The 23,212-nt window shown below is 45.3% G+C and overlaps 1 protein-coding gene across 4 annotated transcripts in view; it reads left to right on the plus strand.

The window, feature by feature from the left end:
* The first annotated feature begins 17,258 nt into the window (after window positions 1-17,258).
* The window catches only part of PTBP3 (polypyrimidine tract binding protein 3), a 467,207-nt gene continuing 461,253 nt past the window's right edge, over window positions 17,259-23,212 (plus strand). Inside the window, exon 1 of one of the 4 annotated variants that reach the window (XM_069238700.1) lies at window positions 17,259-17,438. In XM_069238700.1, the coding sequence (XP_069094801.1) occupies window positions 17,431-17,438 (8 nt within the window). In that variant the 5' untranslated portion in view covers window positions 17,259-17,430. Of the gene's footprint in view, window positions 17,439-19,061; window positions 19,191-23,212 lie in introns of those variants that run through there. The other 3 variants (XM_069238675.1, XM_069238683.1, XM_069238691.1) reach the window with 3 other exon arrangements.

Consider the following 23,212-nt stretch of genomic DNA (forward strand, 5'->3'; position numbering starts at 1 on the left):
CCTAATTATTATTCATGAGTTAGGTCAAATTGCGACCCATTACGAATTGCTACTGAAAACTTGAGAGGTTTCCTACATTACAAATTGTGATTTTCTAATTGCATTTTGGTAAGAATCGCAATTAGGACATTGCAATTCCTAAATGTTGTACATGTGGTCCTTAATTCAGCTATATATACACACATATAAAAATAACATTATTGCTGGGTTCTAGTACAACAACCATGGCCATGGCTCTTGGCCAACAACAGCTGTTCTCAATTGCTTTTAAAATGGCCCATGATCTGCAAAGCACTAATCTTCCAACATTTTGACTTACAGTCACCAGGAATTTAACGTCCATCAACTTGAACCTGTTGCTCCCCATCCGCGGATTGTAAGATCCACATATATCCATGCCTGACCTGTGCTCCGCGAGTTCAAAGCCAGCCTTGAGAGCTACCTCATGTGATCAGAGAGAAATTAATAACCAAGGATTCATGCACAATACAAATTGTAAATTAGCCTGTTGTAGAATTGAACAATGTTATCTGTTTGTTACATCTTTGTCATTGCCTCCAGCTTCCACTTTGCTTTCTTTATCCCACCTTATCTATGTACTATGCTACCTATAACCCTTCTCCTATGAAAAATGTTCATGAAGAAATATCATGCTGCTTGTGTCAATAATTATTCACCAGACTCCCCCTTACTCTCACTCCGTCTCCCATCCTTTTCTGTCCCAGCAATGCGAGGTAGTTGCAGGACCTAGGAAACATGCTTTCCTTGCTGTTTTGCAGCTTGTCATGGGAATGTGATGCATGTTGGTTGGAAGAGAGCTTAGCTTGTCCTGGTTTAAGCTTTTATTTAAACAGTTCTCTGTGTGCTTTTTGTTTTATTTTACCTTGCCCCACTTTGTATTCTGGTGTCTGTACTTCTGCATTTGTAGTTGGAAACAAAATAGAAATAGAAACATGGGTGTAAGCACAAAGCCAGTAGTGAGTGAAAGATAAAATAGTTCAATTTATTATGAAACATTTGTTGTAGAATGCACTGTTTTTGCCTTTTTTCCTATACTTTCTTGCTAGGCGAACTCCCCTTCCCCCAAATGCCCTTTGTAGTAGTCCGCTATGCACTGTACAGGGGTGGTCTGACAACATGTACCAGAGCGGCTTTGGGTACCCAGTCTGGCCCTACTTCTCCCATCACAACTGCTTGAACTTCATTGTGCTTTCAGGTGCACCCCCCCCCCCGGCATACGGTGTCTCTAATTGTAATCTGTACATGGGCTACAGCACAATTGCCACAGCAGTAATCTTCACGGTAGCCCCACTTGGCATAAGGGGTAGATAGCTTTCCTTCGCAGACGGACTACAGCCCGATCGACATAGAAGTAATCTTCACGGTGACCCCACAAAAGCATACAGGGTTGCCAACTTTCCTCCACACATGGGTGTTACCTCCCATACTGGTCACAGCACAAGTTCCCCATTATAATCACAATTCCTGGCTAGAGGGGAGACGTGTTTATTCATGTTTGTTGGAAGTTGTCCGGTATGAAGGTGCAGCAGGCAGTGCTCTTCGTCCAGGACTTACCTGATGTTCTTAGTATGTCTTTGATGCCCCATACATTTCCAACCTTTTTCCCTAGTTATGCAGCCATGTTTCGATTCCAAAACGCTGGTTCCACTAAGGTTGCACGCCACAACTGCTATGGGTAGCAGGACTACCACTACCTGATGAGACGCGCCGTTGGTTACGGAGGTGTGGACAATTTAGTGGGTGTCCTTGATAACCAAGAGGCTTGGTTTTGTTTTGTGTTTCAGGATTTGGGAAGGATTGCAGATGCAAGTGTTCCTTCAATTTCTCCCCCACCCTACCGTTGGTTTCCATGCTGTTTATGGTGCAGGTTAGCGGAATTGCTCCTTTGTGTCCTCTGAATTGACCTCCTTTGACAAGATTCCCTTCAGCTTTCCATGGTGCCTTCCTCAGTAGCAGTCTGGTCCGCATTTTTTAATCAACTCCAGATGTCAGGAAAGTAAGAATGTTCCTATTGTTTTTTGTACTTGCCCCACATTACTTTTTCTGTTTTTCCTTCTTGGTCAGTGCACTGCATCCTAAGAATTGGTTGTCTAGCTTGTGGGATTCTGCTTTCTAGACTGCTTCATTTTTTTAGAAGATTCCCAATCATGACCCTCTTAAGAACCTAGCTGCACACTCATTTCCTTGTTGGATGTTTCGTTTGGCATTGCTAGGCTGGATTTACCTATTCTCCTCAAATTGACTACTACTACTTCCCTAAAAAGGGGGCAGTCTCCTGTTTCTAACTCTACTTATGACATTCAATAGGAATCATGATGGAACCCACTCCTATGGATTAATAGGAGCCCTTTTTCCCATTTGTTGCCTACCCATTGTGTAAGCAACACCCCCACAGATCAGATAGATGTTGAATGAATCAAACCTTGTATGAATGGTATGCACATTACTAGTCTGTCCTTCATGTGTGTGGTTTTGTATTACAGGAGATGTAGTTGGAACAGTTTCCTTGAAGCAAGGACTACTGGCCAGGGGTAGAAACCCATCCAAAGCACCTGCTTTGAGCAAGCTACTTCAAGACATACAAAATCCTTCCCTTGTTTCTCTCTTTTACCCCCTTTCTCTGGTGGCTTACTGCTCACGACTGTTCTCTGGTCAGTGTGGAGGGTTAACCACTCGGTGAGAGGACGGAATAACTCTGCTCCTGCAGTACTTCAGATAAGTGGATTCCATGCCAATGGGCAGTGATACTGACCACGGCTAAATCAAAGCGGCTCCTTCTTGCGTATGAGGTTATCAACTTGAACCAGCACGTGGGTGACAACCAAATTGGTGCAGCTGCTGTCTCTTCACATCTCACTACAAGGATCCATTTGTCAGGCCCCATTGGAGCTCACTCCTTCCAGCGATCTCATCTTCCCCACAGGGCATGTTGGTCTTGGCAAGCAGGCAGGCACTGGTGCTCCAGGGGCAAATGGTCTTGGATGTCCCTGGGTGAAGTCCCTTCACCCAGATGAGAGATGGGCAAGCCTTAAGCTTCATCCCTGGTCACAAGCAGATGCCTTGCAGAGCCTAAATGGCTGCTTGACAGTTGACAATTTTGGGGGTTGCAAGCGTCCCTTTTTTCATAGTTAATTTTCTCCAGTGTGTGTCCGATCCCACTCATAGGAATGCAGCAATCCATAAATCTGCCTGGGGGATTCCTCTACCTCCTCCAGTTCCTCCTGTCATCTCTGGGTCTCCCAAAACGGAACCCAGAATCACCTGTGCATTGTTAGCATTTACAGGCACACATACAGCCAGCACATGCATACAACACACATGCACTGCAAAGCTCTACATACTAACTTGAGTTGGCCAAGTGCGAGTTGAGGACACAGAAGAGGAACTTTTCATGAGTGAGCCTATAAACCTCACTCAAGTGTAACAGGTAAACAGACATATTCACTTCTACTGATCACTCCACAGTATGCTACCACCACTTGTGCTACTTAGCTCCTGGTAAAGGCAGTGGCCTTTTACCACTAGTAGGGTAAAACTTTTGGTGCCCCTCGCAATTCAAAATACCACAGTCCAGGAGACAGGCCTATGTCATGGCGCGCACGCATGATCCATGTTCACCCATGACAAACAAAAATCAGCACTAGCAACTGGGGCACTCAGGGCAGGGGTACATATCCATCACCATGTGAGGGATTTTTCTGTCCCAAAGATGCTCCACCTGGATCAGACTACTCTGATCCAACTCCTAACCTGGAGAGGTTGGGTATTCAAAACCAGTGGGAAAGTCTTGCATCCCTGTGACACAATCCACTTCTATGCTCCATTACAAAGTCTAACTCCTGCATAGAAACAGACCATCTCAACAGCTTTGGATTCTCTCCTTTCATACCTTCAATGGCTTATGATTTGTTTACACCACAAACTTAGTGCCAAACGAATAAAGGCGGAATTTACTCAAGCTCGACACTATGGCAAAGCACTGTTTCTAAATAACCACCAAGTTCTGTTCTCTGGGTAGTAACCTCTGACTAATAAAGGCTACCAGGTGCTCTGTGTGCCCTTGTCATCCAGACACTCCAGCTACCTTGTCAGAGGCATCCGTCTGTACAACTAAAGACTGACTGTGGTCAGGTGCTTTCAGTACAGGAGTAGTACATAGTTCCCTGTTCAGTTCCTCAAGTTCTTTGGACATTCATCAGTACATATCACTTTCCTGAGCTGCTTCTTAGAGGTCAAAACAGTCAACGTGGCAACTATACTCCCATAGTTTGCCACAAAGTTCTTGCAATACCTGGTGAGTCCCAAAAAAGCTCTCACTTCAGTCTGGGTAGTAGGCACCTCCCACTCCATTACAGATTCAATGTTGGATCCAATGGGTGAATCTTTCTGTTCCCCACCTCATGCCCAAGGTAGATTGCAGTGGATTGTCTCTCCTGACACTTGGTCACTTTTATGGTTAGTTGTGTCTCCTGTACCCTAGCCAGCACCTGTTTTGGTTACCTCATTGAGGGCTCGTATGTCCATATTAAACCAGCACGGCAGTTGATCTTTGGTTTGGTTCTAATACCACAGGACTACACCACAGGCAACCAGATCTCTCAGTGACCCTTAGGTACAACATTTTGTCAAATGCTACCTTAATGCATCCCTGAACCCGATCAGACATTCTATACACTCTGCCCTTCACTGGAAGATTATTTCCTGTGTCTACATCATGCACACAGACAGGAGTCAAACCTTGAGCCACCAACACAAGTTTGGAAAACCATCCCCACACCTCTCTACGCTGCTCAGGTGTTAACTCAGAAGCTAAATGTACCCCTTTCACAGTGCCATCTCTCATACTGATGTGCAGCAAGTCAGGAACTGGCTCACACACCTTCCTCTGCCACTGCCAGGACATTCGCCATGTAATCTTTTTGGAGGTAGGGCTTCAGTCTGTTCACATGGAAAACCCTCTTGGGCTCTCTTGTGGCACCTGTGTCCACAAAGTTGTTAACCTCGTAAACCTTCAGAACTACCTTGTATAGCCCACATTTGTCCTCCAAAGCCCAGGGACAAATAGGTGTTAACACCAACTCCTCCTGATCTTCTTGATACTCAGTCAGCATAGCTTTCTAGTCATACCACTCCATCATCTGTGCTTGGCTAGCTTGAAGATTTTCCTTTGCCTGTCTCATGTATTGAACCATCAACTATCTGAGGCAAATCACGTAGTCCACCATATGCTTCTGTGGAAACTCTGAGGTTCCTTCCCACCCTTCTCTGGGGTAAGTGAGCCCTACACCTGGTGCTCATACAGAAACTCGAATGGCCTGAACCCTACCCCCTTCTGAGGAATATCTTGGTAGGCAAACAAGAAACACAGCAGGAGAAGATCCCGCTTCCTCCTGAGGTTCTCTGGCAGAGTTTCCATCATGCTTTTCAGTGTTTTGATAAAACGCTCAACTGTCAAGCACCTACCTCTTCGGAGGAGTGAAACAGGAATGAGGATATTTACTCTACCTCCCAGGAAGCCAGACAGATCGATATGTCGACCTTGCCTGACCACCTGGATGAAGGGACAAGGATAGGCTGATGCGAACCCAGACCTGACACCTGAAGACTGCAATTCGTGGCCTTCTGTGTACCTATAACCAACAACAGGTAGTTAGTATTCTGCTTAAGACACATATGTCTAAGCACAAGTGCATTCACATATTCCCATACCTATTATCCCTTCCTCCTAGGTTGTAAAGCAGTTTGTGTCAGTATACATTCGCTAGACCTGTAACAAAACATAGAACTCAAAGGTAGTAAGTACGTAGATCCATATCCCTAACAACATGATGCCATAATATTTCATTGTGTACCAATCTCACCTAGTGATTAACTAGTCACAGGTTTGTTCACTATAAGTGGGTCAATACATTCATTGTTTCCTGTGCAATATCATGCATATTATAACTTCCATAAGACTTAAGTCCAAGAATGATCATTGTGGCTCTCCTATGGAAGTTTTTATAATGGGTGACGCAAATAGCCCTTGTTCCGCTTTCTCCCTGTTAGGCAAAATGTGGCTATGACTCCAAAAGAGTTCAATAAGTTTGTGCCACTAGTCCAGGAGGGGAACAGAAGACCTCAGATAAGTCTTTCAAAAATTTCATATAGGCTTTACCATATAGTATAATGACTGATGTAACAGTAATTCTTCTTACTTGTCCTTTGTATTTTCTTTATCAGGAGGCAATATAGTACAAGGTGATGATTGAATAGTAACAATGGCCAACTGACCTGACGCAGCATATCAGTAAAGGACAATCCAGGAAGCAACTGATGAGTATGAAGCGGCTGTGGACCTAAACCAGAAGCCCAAAGTTCAGGTACGCCTACCGAGGATGAAGAAGCAACTGGAAAGGGCAACAAACAGCAGGTAAGCAGACTCTTGAAGCTTCATTGACTGATGCAGATGCCAAGCAGTAAGTAAGCAGGATCCAGGAACTCTTCACCCGATGCGGATGACAGGCAGCAGGTAAGCAGTATTTAAGGACTCTTCACCTGATGTGGATGCCAGGCAGCAGGTAAGTGGGATTCAGGGGCATAGACAAAGGACTTGAAACAATGAGCAGCCTTTCGAGCGCAGCGTGCAGCCTTAAACTAAAAAGGCTATGCGCTCAGCCCCTTAAAGAAGCCATACCCTGCATCATCGGCCATGCATGACATCAACCAAAACATTAGTTTGTGGAAAGTATGGCATGGAGAAGTGATATGTGATACCAGCTTGCTCCAACATCTCTTTCAAGTAGGAGATGATAAAACTGGTTCTGTGGTCAGAAATTACTATTCTTGGAAATCCTTCAAAGGTAGGGAACTCTTCCAGTGCCTTGATGAAATTTCTGCAGGTAGGCTCTTCAGCAGCTAAGAAACTCTGCAACTCTGAAAGTGACTCAGACTTCATTGCCTGGTCTGCTTTAGGATCCTTATCATACTCTCCTTGTGGAGAAGAACCAATGTCCTCTATGGTCAAAGTCTTCCAAGAGTCTGCCTTTTCTTGCCAACTACCTTGACGTGGTCCCTGCAAATCAAGAATGACCACAGTCTCACTTCCAGATTGATGTGCAGCCTGTGTTCTGATCAACACAGCTGATGTGGTCCAAGCCAAGGCTTCCGATCCTGGCACCAAGCCTGGGGCAATGATGTCATTACCCAAAAGACACCCAGCACCTTGCTTTTCCCTTACCCTGAAATCAACTTTGGCTGGCTTGACATTGAACCTAATCTCAACGCTGGCATGCGAATACTCCCTGCCCTCTCCAATGGCTACCAAACCTTTATCCTTGGTACCAGGGAACATCTCCTCAAGCTTAACATACTTCCTCTCAACCATAATGCTGAAGGTTCCAGTATATCTCAGACAGGCACTTTCTTTCCATTTATACTAATTTCCTGCACAAACATTGTATTAGGATGAATGCGCTTTTGAGCACCAGTGTCCCTCTCTCAGACCTCCATAGCAACTAGGTTGAGTGCAACCAGGCCCTCACAGGTCCCTTCACCCACTTGTAACATGTTTGCAGTCACAGATGCTGCTGGGTCAGAATCTTTCGCCTGACAATCCCTTCTGAAGTGACCCACCTGGTGGCACTTGTATTAGGTCACTACCTTGGACGTGGAAGAACTTCCCTATCCTCCCTTCTCAAGATGTTCCTTCTTGGAAACATCATTACCATTACCATTTTACCTGAGGACTCCTCAAGTCATGTGGGAATTACCCTGGCCCTTAACCTCCAGTTTGGAACCAGTCCATGGAGAGTTTCTCTCGCCCATTGGCTTAGAACTGTGCTGTTCTAGCCCCTTGCAAGCCATGATAGCTAACCACTTGTCAGACAACACTGCAAATCTCTCTGGATCCCTCTCTGTTAGGTCAGACAAGTAGTGCTTAAGTGGGGTAGAGCAATCCTCCATGAGTCATTCTGTCATCATCAACTGCTTAAGGGACTGAAAAACATTGTACTTCATCCCTCTTACCCACTCAAGCAATATTCCATGATTTTAAGTCTCAAATGGAGCTCCATCTGCTCTCTTGCAGTTTCAGCACCTCTGAAGGTACTGAGCTTGCTTCAGCCCAAAAAGTCTAATGGGAGCTTCCTTTATTCAGTTGTAGACTATGTGGTCTGTCACGAGCAACCTTCCAATGACAGCTGTTCCTACCAATGCAGTTGCCCCATTAAGGCAATGACCACAAAGCTCACAAACCATTCCAAGATTCCCTGACCTTCCACATACATATACACAAGGTTTCTTGGAACATTGGCCACAACCTGGGATGAACTGGATGTAGAGCCCTCTATTCCAGGTGGAGTTGTCATTGCTGTCATACTGTTTCTCTTTCTCAATAGCTACCCTTTCCCTCTCCAGCTCTCTTTTCCTTCTGTTACTCCTCCCTTTTGCTTTGTTTCTCTTTACTCTCTTGCAATTTCTCCTCCCGGGTCCATTTTGACTGTCTCCCCTGCCTCATCTCCTCTTGTTCCTTGTGAAGGTGAGCTAGCCTTAGCTTCTCCCTCTCATACTCACTGGCCTTCTCCTCTTGCTCAGCCTTAACCTTCTGAAGAAACAACTGAAAGCTTAGGGTCTCGGCTACTCAAGCTACCCAAGAGATTTACTCTTGGAACTGGCGGCAGTGGTATCCTAGACATTAGTGGCGGTGTACACACCTGGGGCATTCTAGAAAGTGAAGGTGGTGAGTGTATTGGGAACACTCTGTAAAACTTATAGGGAGACACACTTTGCTTTTGTCTGGGATGGATCTTTCCTAAGTTGGTATGACAGCCTGAATTGACAGGGCTCTCCTCCTGTGTTCCTAATGGTTCCCTCCCCAGAGTCAACTACTGCCTCTTTCCTTTTACCCATTATCTCAAAGTGGTTCATAAATAAACTACAAGGACTTTGCTGTCCCATCTTGTGGGAACCATCCACCTGGTGTCCCCACATAAATATTTCATCTGATCTACGCACATGATGTTGAGGTCTATTCCCTGTATTTTCTACTGTCAGTGTACGGATCTAGTGTGTAAAAGCTTGGCTTATTGTACTACTTGTGTAAATTGTACATGGCCAATGTCATAGCTGTATCCAAAGCTCCTAAACATTAGGCATCCCACCACTTGCCACCAGTTGTCAGAACCCCTTCCAGATGACCACAGGGCTAGTAGGAGCTACTGAGCCCAACCGTAGGGGTTAAGGCAATTTTCTCCTGATGTGCAGAGGCCTCATCTACAACGGTTCCTGAGCAACTGGGCCAAATAACCCTTCAGGACATGACTCTTGTTTGTAGTGTGGGTCAAGCAGCTAAGGCCTTTCTGGGAGAAGGTAGATACAAGGGGATGAACACCAGGTGCACAACTTAAAGTACAATCAATGGCAGCAATAAATGATTTTCCAACCAAATTCTTTCTTTTATGACAAAAGTAGTATTTATATATGAACACAAAGTGAAATATGGCATACACAAACAAATACACACAGCCCCTTGAAATCAGGGCTCTAGTGTTTAATAGGCAGGTCCCCTGGTCCCACTTCCCTCTCACTAGCGGAAGTGGTTCACTACAGTTGACACTGAAGTTAGGTCCCACTAGTAGTCAGTGTCTCAGGAGCCCTACTCTTCTGATAAAAGTTAACAATGATGGCTTGAACTGGGCAAAGGTTCTTTCCAGTTGCCTCTATGGGATCACTGGCCTTACTCTGTACATAGGCTTCAGTCCAATTGCACAGCAGTAATCGTCATAGTGGCCCCACCTGGCATACAGGGTCGCCGACTTTCCTTCACACGCATACTACAGCCCAATCACACAGGATTAATCTTCACAGTGGCCCCATTTGGCATATAGGCTCAGCAACTTTCTTCTGCACACAGACTACTGCCCGATCGCTTCCTTTTGAAGTGGCCTCTACTCTGCACTGCCCTTCCTCCAGAAAGCAGTCAGTCACAGCGGGAGCAACTGCTCTGACAGCCCCACAACACAGGCCATGGGAGTGACTAGAGTTTCCCACCTGGATGTCAGCCACAGTGATATGTGCATTGAAGGGTTACCCCAGGGCCTCCGCTACAGTCATTATAGGTCTCTTATCAACCAATCCCTGTCCTGAGATGTGCCCATGCCCTATTCCAGTGACCTTTCTCAGAATCAAACAGCATCTCTTTAAGTTTACTGACAAGTCTGGGTCTCTTTCCTCTAGTGTGCGTCCTTCCCAGTTCACAAGAATGTAGCAATCCACAAATCTGTCTGGGGGATTCCTGATCCTCAAGTCACCCCTGAGCCTCCTAGAATGGAACGCAGAATTGTCCATGTATTGTACCATGCGCAGGCACATACATACAACAGTCAAAATGGGGAGCACCCTGTCTTCCATTCCAGCATTTGTGACCCCAAGGCATCATGGTAAATGCAGTCATTAGCACGAATTTGAACAGAGTTTTAAAAGTTTTTCACCATAAGTTGGTGCGGCGAGTGCCGTATCTTCGGACACGTGTTTCTGGCTATTTGGCCGTCGTCAGCGAAGAGCAACGTGTAGCTGGCGGGGTTGCTTGAAATGCCGCCTTGAAAGTATTCACAGGTTTAAGTACCACTCAAGAAGGCGCACAGGTGCTTCACCCGAGCTCGTCAGCTCAGAGGCTCACGGGAGCCTTAATTACAACAGTCAAAATGGGGAGCACCCTGTCTTCCATTCCAGCATTTGTGACCCCAAGGCATCATGGTAAATGCAGTCATTAGCACAAATTTGAACAGAGTTTTAAAAGTTTTTCACCATAAGTTGGTGCGGCGAGTGCCGTATCTTCGGACACGTGTTTCTGGCTATTTGGCCGTCGTCAGCGAAGAGCAACGTGTAGCTGGCGGGGTTGCTTGAAATGCCGCCTTGAAAGTATTCACAGGTTTAAGTACCACTCAAGAAGGCGCACAGGTGCTTCACCCGAGCTCGTCAGCTCAGAGGCTCACGGGAGCCTTAATTACAACAGTCAAAATGGGGAGCACCCTGTCTTCCATTCCAGCATTTGTGACCCCAAGGCATCATGGTAAATGCAGTCATTAGCACGAATTTGAACAGAGTTTTAAAAGTTTTTCACCATAAGTTGGTGCGGCGAGTGCCGTATCTTCGGACACGTGTTTCTGGCTATTTGGCCGTCGTCAGCGAAGAGCAACGTGTAGCTGGCGGGGTTGCTTGAAATGCCGCCTTGAAAGTATTCACAGGTTTAAGTACCACTCAAGAAGGCGCACAGGTGCTTCACCCGAGCTCGTCAGCTCAGAGGCTCACGGGAGCCTTAATTACAACAGTCAAAATGGGGAGCACCCTGTCTTCCATTCCAGCATTTGTGACCCCAAGGCATCATGGTAAATGCAGTCATTAGCACGAATTTGAACAGAGTTTTAAAAGTTTTTCACCATAAGTTGGTGCGGCGAGTGCCGTATCTTCGGACACGTGTTTCTGGCTATTTGGCCGTCGTCAGCGAAGAGCAACGTGTAGCTGGCGGGGTTGCTTGAAATGCCGCCTTGAAAGTATTCACAGGTTTAAGTACCACTCAAGAAGGCGCACAGGTGCTTCACCCGAGCTCGTCAGCTCAGAGGCTCACGGGAGCCTTAATTACAACAGTCAAAATGGGGAGCACCCTGTCTTCCATTCCAGCATTTGTGACCCCAAGGCATCATGGTAAATGCAGTCATTAGCACGAATTTGAACAGAGTTTTAAAAGTTTTTCACCATAAGTTGGTGCGGCGAGTGCCGTATCTTCGGACACGTGTTTCTGGCTATTTGGCCGTCGTCAGCGAAGAGCAACGTGTAGCTGGCGGGGTTGCTTGAAATGCCGCCTTGAAAGTATTCACAGGTTTAAGTACCACTCAAGAAGGCGCACAGGTGCTTCACCCGAGCTCGTCAGCTCAGAGGCTCACGGGAGCCTTAATTACAACAGTCAAAATGGGGAGCACCCTGTCTTCCATTCCAGCATTTGTGACCCCAAGGCATCATGGTAAATGCAGTCATTAGCACGAATTTGAACAGAGTTTTAAAAGTTTTTCACCATAAGTTGGTGCGGCGAGTGCCGTATCTTCGGACACGTGTTTCTGGCTATTTGGCCGTCGTCAGCGAAGAGCAACGTGTAGCTGGCGGGGTTGCTTGAAATGCCGCCTTGAAAGTATTCACAGGTTTAAGTACCACTCAAGAAGGCGCACAGGTGCTTCACCCGAGCTCGTCAGCTCAGAGGCTCACGGGAGCCTTAATTACAACAGTCAAAATGGGGAGCACCCTGTCTTCCATTCCAGCATTTGTGACCCCAAGGCATCATGGTAAATGCAGATATTAGCACGAATTTGAACAGAGTTTTAAAAGTTTTTCACCATAAGTTGGTGCGGCGAGTGCCGTATCTTCGGACACGTGTTTCTGGCTATTTGGCCGTCGTCAGCGAAGAGCAACGTGTTGCTGGCGGGGTTGCTTGAAATGCCGCCTTGAAAGTATTCACAGGTTTAAGTACCACTCAAGAAGGCGCACAGGTGCTTCACCCGAGCTCGTCAGCTCAGAGGCTCACGGGAGCCTTAATTACAACAGTCAAAATGGGGAGCACCCTGTCTTCCATTCCAGCATTTGTGACCCCAAGGCATCATGGTAAATGCAGTCATTAGCACGAATTTGAACAGAGTTTTAAAAGTTTTTCACCATAAGTTGGTGCGGCGAGTGCCGTATCTTCGGACACGTGTTTCTGGCTATTTGGCCGTCGTCAGCGAAGAGCAACGTGTAGCTGGCGGGGTTGCTTGAAATGCCGCCTTGAAAGTATTCACAGGTTTAAGTACCACTCAAGAAGGCGCACAGGTGCTTCACCCGAGCTCGTCAGCTCAGAGGCTCACGGGAGCCTTAATTACAACAGTCAAAATGGGGAGCACCCTGTCTTCCATTCCAGCATTTGTGACCCCAAGGCATCATGGTAAATGCAGTCATTAGCACGAATTTGAACAGAGTTTTAAAAGTTTTTCACCATAAGTTGGTGCGGCGAGTGCCGTATCTTCGGACACGTGTTTCTGGCTATTTGGCCGTCGTCAGCGAAGAGCAACGTGTAGCTGGCGGGGTTGCTTGAAATGCCGCCTTGAAAGTATTCACAGGTTTAAGTACCACTCAAGAAGGCGCACAGGTGCTTCACCCGAGCTCGTCAGCTCAGAGGCTCACGGGAGCCTTAATTACAACAGTCAAAATGGGGAGCACCCTGTCTTCCATTCCAGCATTTGTGACCCCAAGGCATCATGGTAAATGCAGTCATTAGCACGAATTTGAACAGAGTTTTAAAAGTTTTTCACCATAAGTTGGTGCGGCGAGTGCCGTATCTTCGGACACGTGTTTCTGGCTATTTGGCCGTCGTCAGCGAAGAGCAACGTGTAGCTGGCGGGGTTGCTTGAAATGCCGCCTTGAAAGTATTCACAGGTTTAAGTACCACTCAAGAAGGCGCACAGGTGCTTCACCCGAGCTCGTCAGCTCAGAGGCTCACGGGAGCCTTAATTACAACAGTCAAAATGGGGAGCACCCTGTCTTCCATTCCAGCATTTGTGACCCCAAGGCATCATGGTAAATGCAGTCATTAGCACGAATTTGAACAGAGTTTTAAAAGTTTTTCACCATAAGTTGGTGCGGCGAGTGCCGTATCTTCGGACACGTGTTTCTGGCTATTTGGCCGTCGTCAGCGAAGAGCAACGTGTAGCTGGCGGGGTTGCTTGAAATGCCGCCTTGAAAGTATTCACAGGTTTAAGTACCACTCAAGAAGGCGCACAGGTGCTTCACCCGAGCTCGTCAGCTCAGAGGCTCACGGGAGCCTTAATTACAACAGTCAAAATGGGGAGCACCCTGTCTTCCATTCCAGCATTTGTGACCCCAAGGCATCATGGTAAATGCAGTCATTAGCACGAATTTGAACAGAGTTTTAAAAGTTTTTCACCATAAGTTGGTGCGGCGAGTGCCGTATCTTCGGACACGTGTTTCTGGCTATTTGGCCGTCGTCAGCGAAGAGCAACGTGTAGCTGGCGGGGTTGCTTGAAATGCCGCCTTGAAAGTATTCACAGGTTTAAGTACCACTCAAGAAGGCGCACAGGTGCTTCACCCGAGCTCGTCAGCTCAGAGGCTCACGGGAGCCTTAATTACAACAGTCAAAATGGGGAGCACCCTGTCTTCCATTCCAGCATTTGTGACCCCAAGGCATCATGGTAAATGCAGTCATTAGCACGAATCACAAATGCTGGAATGGAAGACAGGGTGCTCCCCATTTTGACTGTTGTAATTAAGGCTCCCTTGAGCCTCTGAGCTGACGAGCTCGGGGGAAGCACCTGTGCACCTTCTTGAGTGGTACTTAAACCTGTGAATACTTTCAAGGCGGCATTTCAAGCAACCCCGCCAGCTACACGTTGCTCTTCGCTGACGACGGCCAAATAGCCAGAAACACGTGTCCGAAGATACGGCACTCGCCGCACCAACTTATGGTGAAAAACTTCTAAAACTCTGTTCAAATTCGTGCTAATGACTGCATTTACCATGATGCCTTGGGGTCACAAATGCTGGAATGGAAGACAGGGTGCTCCCCATTTTGACTGTTGTAATTAAGGCTCCCTTGAGCCTCTGAGCTGACGAGCTCGGGGGAAGCACCTGTGCGCCTTCTTGAGTGGTACTTAAACCTGTGAATACTTTCAAGGCGGCATTTCAAGCAACCCCGCCAGCTACACGTTGCTCTTCGCTGACGACGGCCAAATAGCCAGAAACACGTGTCCGAAGATACGGCACTCGCCGCACCAACTTATGGTGAAAAACTTCTAAAACTCTGTTCAAATTCGTGCTAATGACTGCATTTACCATGATGCCTTGGGGTCACAAATGCTGGAATGGAAGACAGGGTGCTCCCCATTTTGACTGTTGTAATTAAGGCTCCCTTGAGCCTCTGAGCTGACGAGCTCGGGGGAAGCACCTGTGCGCCTTCTTGAGTGGTACTTAAACCTGTGAATACTTTCAAGGCGGCATTTCAAGCAACCCCGCCAGCTACACGTTGCTCTTCGCTGACGACGGCCAAATAGCCAGAAACACGTGTCCGAAGATACGGCACTCGCCGCACCAACTTATGGTGAAAAACTTCTAAAACTCTGTTCAAATTCGTGCTAATGACTGCATTTACCATGATGCCTTGGGGTCACAAATGCTGGAATGGAAGACAGGGTGCTCCCCATTTTGACTGTTGTAATTAAGGCTCCCTTGAGCCTCTGAGCTGACGAGCTCGGGGGAAGCACCTGTGCGCCTTCTTGAGTGGTACTTAAACCTGTGAATACTTTCAAGGCGGCATTTCAAGCAACCCCGCCAGCTACACGTTGCTCTTCGCTGACGACGGCCAAATAGCCAGAAACACGTGTCCGAAGATACGGCACTCGCCGCACCAACTTATGGTGAAAAACTTCTAAAACTCTGTTCAAATTCGTGCTAATGACTGCATTTACCATGATGCCTTGGGGTCACAAATGCTGGAATGGAAGACAGGGTGCTCCCCATTTTGACTGTTGTAATTAAGGCTCCCTTGAGCCTCTGAGCTGACGAGCTCGGGGGAAGCACCTGTGCGCCTTCTTTAGTGGTACTTAAACCTGTGAATACTTTCAAGGCGGCATTTCAAGCAACCCCGCCAGCTACACGTTGCTCTTCGCTGACGACGGCCAAATAGCCAGAAACACGTGTCCGAAGATACGGCACTCGCCGCACCAACTTATGGTGAAAAACTTCTAAAACTCTGTTCAAATTCGTGCTAATGACTGCATTTACCATGATGCCTTGGGGTCACAAATGCTGGAATGGAAGACAGGGTGCTCCCCATTTTGACTGACATACATACAACACACATGCATTGTACAGCACTACACACTAACTTGATATAGGCCAAGTGTGACTTAAGCACACAGCAGCAAAACTATACATTAGTGAGCCTGTAGGCCTCACTCCAGTGACCCAGGTCAAAAGGCTTGTTCACTTCTACTGATTACAACATGGAAGGCTGCCACCATTGCACTTGTTAGTGTGGAGCCTGCGCTAACATGTGCTTGCGCATGCGTATCGCTTGTGAGAAGCTTTAGTAGTTAGAAAAGGGCTTGGAGCCCTGTCCATGTCACGTCAGTGTCTTACATTAGTTTGTGGGCTTGCCTTTTAAAATCTGCTTGCTTTCATTAGTGAAAGGCATGCATATGTCATGCCTTTCCCGGTGGTTAGTCCTCTTCGAGCGCAGCAACCACGTACTGAAAACATACGAGGCTCGCTGTTTTCCGTCCGGACTACTTTTGTATCTTTTTTCGCAGCGCGACCTCGCTTGGCAGAAGTCTAGCACTTTGCATGACATCGACCCTGCTACATAGTTAATTGCATTTTTGACGGTTACGTAGATAATTGCACTTTTGTCGATAGGTTTCACTACGAGTGAACTGTAGCAGCGCAAATGCGCTCTTTTTTTCCATTTAATGTGGCAAGAAAAGTCAGGTTGGGAGTTTACAACTACTAATAGCTCTAACTCGGAGAAATGCAAGACCCGTTGCATTGCAAATGCTTGTTACTTAACTCCTGGTAAAGGCGGTAGCTTTACACCATTATGAGAGTGGCACTTTGGGGCCCCTCCCGGGCCAAAAAAGACTAGAATGCACGAGACAGGCCTATGTCATGACGCACATGCATGATCCTGGGAACTATCTCCTGCCTAAAGGCTGTTAGTGGCACGAACGACCAGTTGAACACGTAAAAGACCTTTCTACTGCATGTCTACGGGGCATTGTCAACTTCACTTTTATAACGCCTCCAATGCTAACTACCATTGTATCAATTCAGTGTGCTCTAAAGTACCCCCATTTATTGTTGGCAGAAAACAAAACGGGTCGTAGTTGCAAAATACTCCTACTGCAGGCTGAAAGGGCAGAGCTGACGCACTTCCTGATAGAAACCGGATAGGTGTCCAACATTCGCCAGCCATGGTACATTTTGATTGACAACAAAAGTAATTTGTAACGCGTTTTACATCAGAACAGCCCATTCCGAACCTTGCTAAGGTTGCACCTCAGCGGTATACAACGTCCTCTTCCGGGTTTACTCCCGCACTAAAGCCTGAGGGGTTCGCCCTCCGCAGAGGCTCAGTTTAAGGAAGTGCACCGCCTCAAGATGGCGGCGGCTACTGCTACGCATTGGATAAAACGAGAAGGGTAGAACGGCGACTTCCGGGAAACCTCGCCCTGGGGGTGGCTTGGCGGTCGCGCATCAAGTCCGTCTTTTGTGTCTCTGGCTGTCACACAGCCTAGAGCAACAGCAGCAGGCGGAGCCGCCCCCTCCCTGCCCCAACCCTGCTTCGTCCGCGCCGCTCCCTCCGACACTCGCTTCCTCTCTGCGCCTCCCTGTGCCATGGATGGGTGAGTACCTGCCCCTTCTTGACCCCCTCCGCATCTTCTCCCGAGCAGGCTGAACCCCGGAACATAACACTCACGTCTGGGATGGACCGTAGCAGCACCCCCAGTGTTTCAGGAAAAGGGCGTACGTTTTAAGGCATAGGGAGTCATGAGAGGGCTTTTTGGCAATAGGATCGTCGTTCGGTGTCTTGGAGATTGTTTTCCTAGTTGGTATAAGGGTGTTTTGTGGGACTGACGGGAGCTGTTGCTTTGCGAGTACTGTTTAAGGGTACTTGTTAATATTTCACAGGAGGGAGTTGTTGCCTGGTAGAAGTGATAAATGACGCGCTGTATAAAATAAGTTAACGTTAGATTGCTGTTCTATTATTATTTTCTGTCAGAATCGTGACGTTGGCCTGTTTTGTCTTCTTGTGGTTTGGGCGACTTTTTTTTTTTAAAGGAGGGATTACCTTTTTTGAGGAGGAGTTTTCGTGTGTGTTGAACGATGTTGTACTGTGTGTGGGGGTGTGAGGGGAGTTGCATTTTGTGTCGGTGGTGCCCCTTTGTATTGTGACTGGCAAGGATTGTTGCTATGAGGTGTGCTTGTGTTAGGATGGCGAAGGGATGTGTGCTTTGGTGCGGGGAGCGGCGTTTTACATCTGGTCTTCCGGAGCAGGGTAAGGGAAATGTTATAGAAACTAGGAAAGTTGGGGTGAGGGAGAGTGATAAGACCGTGAAAGACTACATTGAGAGAATTCGATCCCTGAGTTTTTAGCAATTATTGATAATAACAGATTGACATGTTTGGCCCTGGGCCAAACACTTTTGACATAAAAGTGACATTTGTTTTCTGACTGGAACGAGTGGGTTCAAATGGAGCACTATTTTGAATCCCACGGTTAGTTGCATTTTTGTTTCCAAAGACTTGGTGGTAAGTGTCAGTTATGTAAACTGAAATTAGTGTAAGTCATGGGTGCACTCATCTGAATTGAATATACCTGTCTGAGCCTATGGGTCGGACGGCGTGTTTTTATGGGGTGGGTTGTTTAGTGTGGAGTGGAGAGTAATAATGTTTTGCGGTTTCGGAGATGCTTTTGTGTCGTTTCAGGATTGTGAGATGTGACCTGAAGAGGTGTCATGTGACAGGACGTGGTGATCTATTAAATAGGAAGGCCGTGTGTTGAAGCATATTTGTGTGTGCAACCGTAGCATTAAAATTGCATTTTATTGTGTGCTGGGGGGATTGTGTTTTTGAGGATTGGCGGTGTAGTGTGGCAGTGGGTATTGTGTGTTGTGGATAGTAAAATGATATTCTGTGTTGCAGTATAGAGTTGGATGACATGGATTTTCAGCAGGATTGTCATGTGCTACTGAGATGAGTTGATGTTGTGGAGGTGCAGATGTGCGTTGCACAGTCATTTAATAGAACTTGTCAAAGTAAAGAGAGGCGTTTGGCATGTTTTGCTGAGGCTATGGTTTTGAGTCTCTGCCATTTTGAGTGTGGGATGGAGTGTTGTATCGGATAATGTTTCTTGCAGTGTCATCCTGGAAGTGAGCAGGGTGGTGCGCATTTAGAGATGTGTATGGAACACAGATCGGGGGAGGCGTGTGTGTTTACAGAATGGTTTTCATGAGCAAAACAGATCCCTCGGATTTTGGATTGTCGGAAGAGAAGCTGACTGGGAACAACTACTGGCAGTCCATATTTTCTCACTAAAGATTGGGATTGTATCCGCTCCGCTTGCCTGTCTGTCTTTTTCCAATTCCCACTGTAAGGTGAGAAAACATCTGTACTTGGAACAAGCATAGAGGTTGTGGCAAACAAATTGTTCAGACACTTTTTACTGGGTCATATGAAGAGGGATGTTTGCAGAATTCAGAAGAACCTTATTAGTTATTTTAGGCATGCGTTGCACTAAGTTTTTTTTTTTTTTTTTTTTTTTTTAAGATTGTTTCAAAGTGGTGAAACTAACCTTTAAAAGGGCACAAAGTTTTCTTGAAACACTTAGTCATACAAGCCGATTTAGATCTTTTTTTGGTAAGCAAAATTGTATGTTAATCAGTTAAAACCTCCTTAGCTTTGTACAAAAAGCACTCTGCGCGCCCTTTGTGGTTTAGTACTGCCACACCTTGCCTAGGAGTCTCCTTGGTATTGACATTGCAATCTGCAAATGAGGAAGTGGACACGTTGTGCTGGACTGAAGCGCTTTCGTCCGTCCCCCCACCCCCAGCTGCAACTTAGTCTCGGAATTAGTTATATTGGATGCATCCTTTTCAATTCTAAAGTGTTATAACTTAGGTTGTTCATAACAGATTTAGCGAACATTGGTTTACAGATAAAAAACATGTCGGAACCTCATTGCGTATTTTATTTGCATTTAACACTTAACATGCATAATATGGGGATGTTTTTAATCTACTTGCTAGTAACTTTTATCCTGGTCTAACCAGTGTATTGGTGTAGTCTTTTTCATATGCACGCAGAAAATGAATGATAGGTGCTGGAATCCTCTGCACCAGGGTGTTAAGGTAGCCAAATCCAACAGTGCTGCGACTCATTGCAATACAGTGCTGTTCAAATGTCACCAAAGGAAAAAAATGTACAAGGTTTTTATGTTCTCCAATATAGTTACATTTGTTATAATTTCCATGTACTTCATATGGTCTATTTGATTGTTATCCCAGACTCAATTTAATGCATACAGGTTTTTGAGGAGTTGTCGTAAGTGACCTGGCTATCATTCATGCAATTAAAAGTATTTTACATAGACATGTACATTTGCATATCTTATGGTTGTTATACTGTCTTCTTAAATTCTGCCAGACGCTATATGGCCTATAATTCCTGCAGATTTCACACGTGAGTTTTTGAGATATATGTGGCACAAAGTAAACATGCAGATACCATTGTGAGGTGTATAGCTGTTCTCTGTTTGATCGACCTATTTGTGAAGCTGAAATAAATGTCGTGCTGCTTCAGTCTGTGGTTCAGAAATTGAAACATATGGCCTGGCATCTAAGATTAACATTAAGAAAGTAGACCAAATAGTGAAGAAATGTGATTAGCTGCCATCACACGCCAGTGCTGGTATCTTTCAGCAGCATTAGCTCCCATAATCCCACTGCAGAGTAAATTTTCTGTCGGGTACTAAAAGAAGTCTGTCCCTTGAGAGCCAAATAAGAGCACAGGTAATATAGGAAGCTAAATTAATACCAGCTCTCAGCACAGAATATCTCAATCAGGTTTCAAAGTAAACTTGGATACGTAAAAGCTTCCAGACTTCGTACTGTGTGACCTCAAACTATCAGTGGAGATTGGAATCTTTAACAGTCTGACATGGGATAATTAGAAGCCGTGGGGCACTTTCTTCTAAAATGCACAGTATACAGTGGGATTACCAGCACTTTGCCCGTGTGGAAAACTAAGATTTCTTGATTAAAACATCTCTTGCCCATGGAGAGCAACCAGACACCCATGGAGGCCCGAAGAGCATGCCTGTGCTTTTAACCAGATAAGAAGACAAATGTGGCACTGCTTACGAAGGTGGATAAGAAGTGTGCACATTTGTAATTTATGCTTCATTTATGTTGCCTGTTTTATTTGATAATACTTGTATGACTTATGTCAATGAAGTATTTGCATTGCATGCTTACAGTTATGACATGTATGCTAGCTAACTTCCTGATTGCTGTATTTTGTACAGTAGGATTGCAAGAACTCTATTCTGGCAGACCTGATTCTTCAAAATTCTACTCATGTTTCATTGGCACCGTACAGCTGAACAGTCTGCAAGGGACACATACATGAACAGTTGATAGACAATACAATTTTAGTTATTCTAATGGATTTGAAATGGGAGAAATTATAAAGGGGGGAGGGCATCCATTATGCTTATTCCTATCTCATACATTTTCTTTGTAAATTTCCATCTAGTGTTTCCCCTAGAACCATGGTAGATAACAGAACTGTGTCGATTATTCCATGAGAAGTACCCTTGTTCTTTCTATAGATTGTGAAACAAACTAGGCAATTACGTATTTTGTAGCAACCTGCGTTTGCAGCCAATGAAAGCCAGACTACTCATATTGGTTAAACATCTTTGTACTGCATTATGTATGCAAATCAATGTGAAATAGTTGCTTACTTCAGGTATTTTAAATGTATTTGATGGTTATAGCTCAAGAAGGTTACTGTGTAGCAAGTAGAAATGTGTAAAAAAAAAAACAAAAAAAAACACACCCAGCATGCAGTAGCCAAAGGAAATAAGCCCAGGGCCTTGATAATTTTGCTTCCACGCTATTTAGTGTTGTGTAGCCGCCACCGACTGAATGCTTTATCGTAGCAAACGGATCTCTCAAACTGACATACATAATTAAAAAGTCTCACTCTCCTAAGAACCTTGTTACTGACTTTTCACTGGAAGAATCAAAGCACCATGCCTAGGCTGTGTAGCAAATATTCACAATGTAACAAGTGGAAAAAATATAATTGAAGCTAACATACTATGTGAAGAGACCACAACTTATACTCAGCTTTGTGGAGCACAAGGGACGCTGTCATCAGACAGTGTACTTAGTGACTTGAATTCATTTGTTTTGTAATAAAGGAGCGTGTCGCCATGACCTCTTAGTAGTGCATGGTGTACTGGGGGAAAAGGTCTGCACGAACAGTCTTGGGTGAGAACTTAAAAAAAAAGAAAACTTTGGGTGCAGCCCAAATTGAGGAGGGGGTGATAGTCTGATTACATGTGGCATGGGTTTCTTCAAACAACTTTGTATTCAGTGATTGGAGCTCAACAAAAAGGGTTGAAGGAATTCTAAAGCAGTTTCTGGAACTAGCTGGTTTCTTGCATACATTTGTCTTCTGTATATTGGTATTCTGATTACGCTAGTGTTAGTAGATATTAGATATTGCGCTTGTGTGAACCTGATTGGAAGAACATGGATATGTGTGGTGGGATTCTTAAGACGATGGTGTGGACAGGGCCTTAGGCTTTTAATAATGTTTTAGTTCCTGCGTGACAGCTTGATGGATACTTAATGGAAATTTTGTGAACCAGTAGTTCTCTCATGTGATTTAGAAAGTCGGTATGTTGAAATTTGAGGCATTCTACATGTGGAAATACGGTAAAAATGCACATAAATTGACACAATTATTCTACTGACTGAGTTGCAAACAACCATGTAATGTGAAGACTGGTGTGCTGCAGCCTGCTTCTACTGCAAAACACGTTTGTGATGTGTTCCCATACAATTGTTTCTGCTAGAATGTGGACATTGGTTGTGGTACCAACATCATTGAGGTGACTGAGGATTTACCCTTGCATAAAAATGTGCAAATCTTGTAATGTTGTGTAACTTTCCTTTGTGTTAAGGTGCACATAATGTTGTGCAATATTTATCGCTTCTTGTAATCATATTTGACTGGCAACAACTGGATAATTCTCTTCAAAATCCATGGCTTTGATTTGTTAAATATGCTCTTTGAAAGCTGAACTTATAGTGAAGTGGAAACTAAAGTAGGGATGTAAATATAATTTGTTATTATAATTAAATGCTTATCTTTCACAGTAACAAAGGAGTGTAGCCCACTTAAATTTTCTGGTTTGAGTGACTATGCTAGCAACAACAAATATGTAGGCCCAGTTCACAACGTTTGTGCTCGAACAGTCAGCTTAGGTGTGCAAATAATGGACTCTGATGCACAAAATATTAATCTGTGTACACCGATACCTGGTTATGGACCATAGTGCCATGTACAGTCTACTAATGTGGGAGACTTTCCACATCTTTAAGTT

This window comes from Pleurodeles waltl, chromosome 1_2, assembly GCF_031143425.1.
Source record: "Pleurodeles waltl isolate 20211129_DDA chromosome 1_2, aPleWal1.hap1.20221129, whole genome shotgun sequence".
NCBI classification, from domain to species: domain Eukaryota; kingdom Metazoa; phylum Chordata; class Amphibia; order Caudata; family Salamandridae; genus Pleurodeles; species Pleurodeles waltl.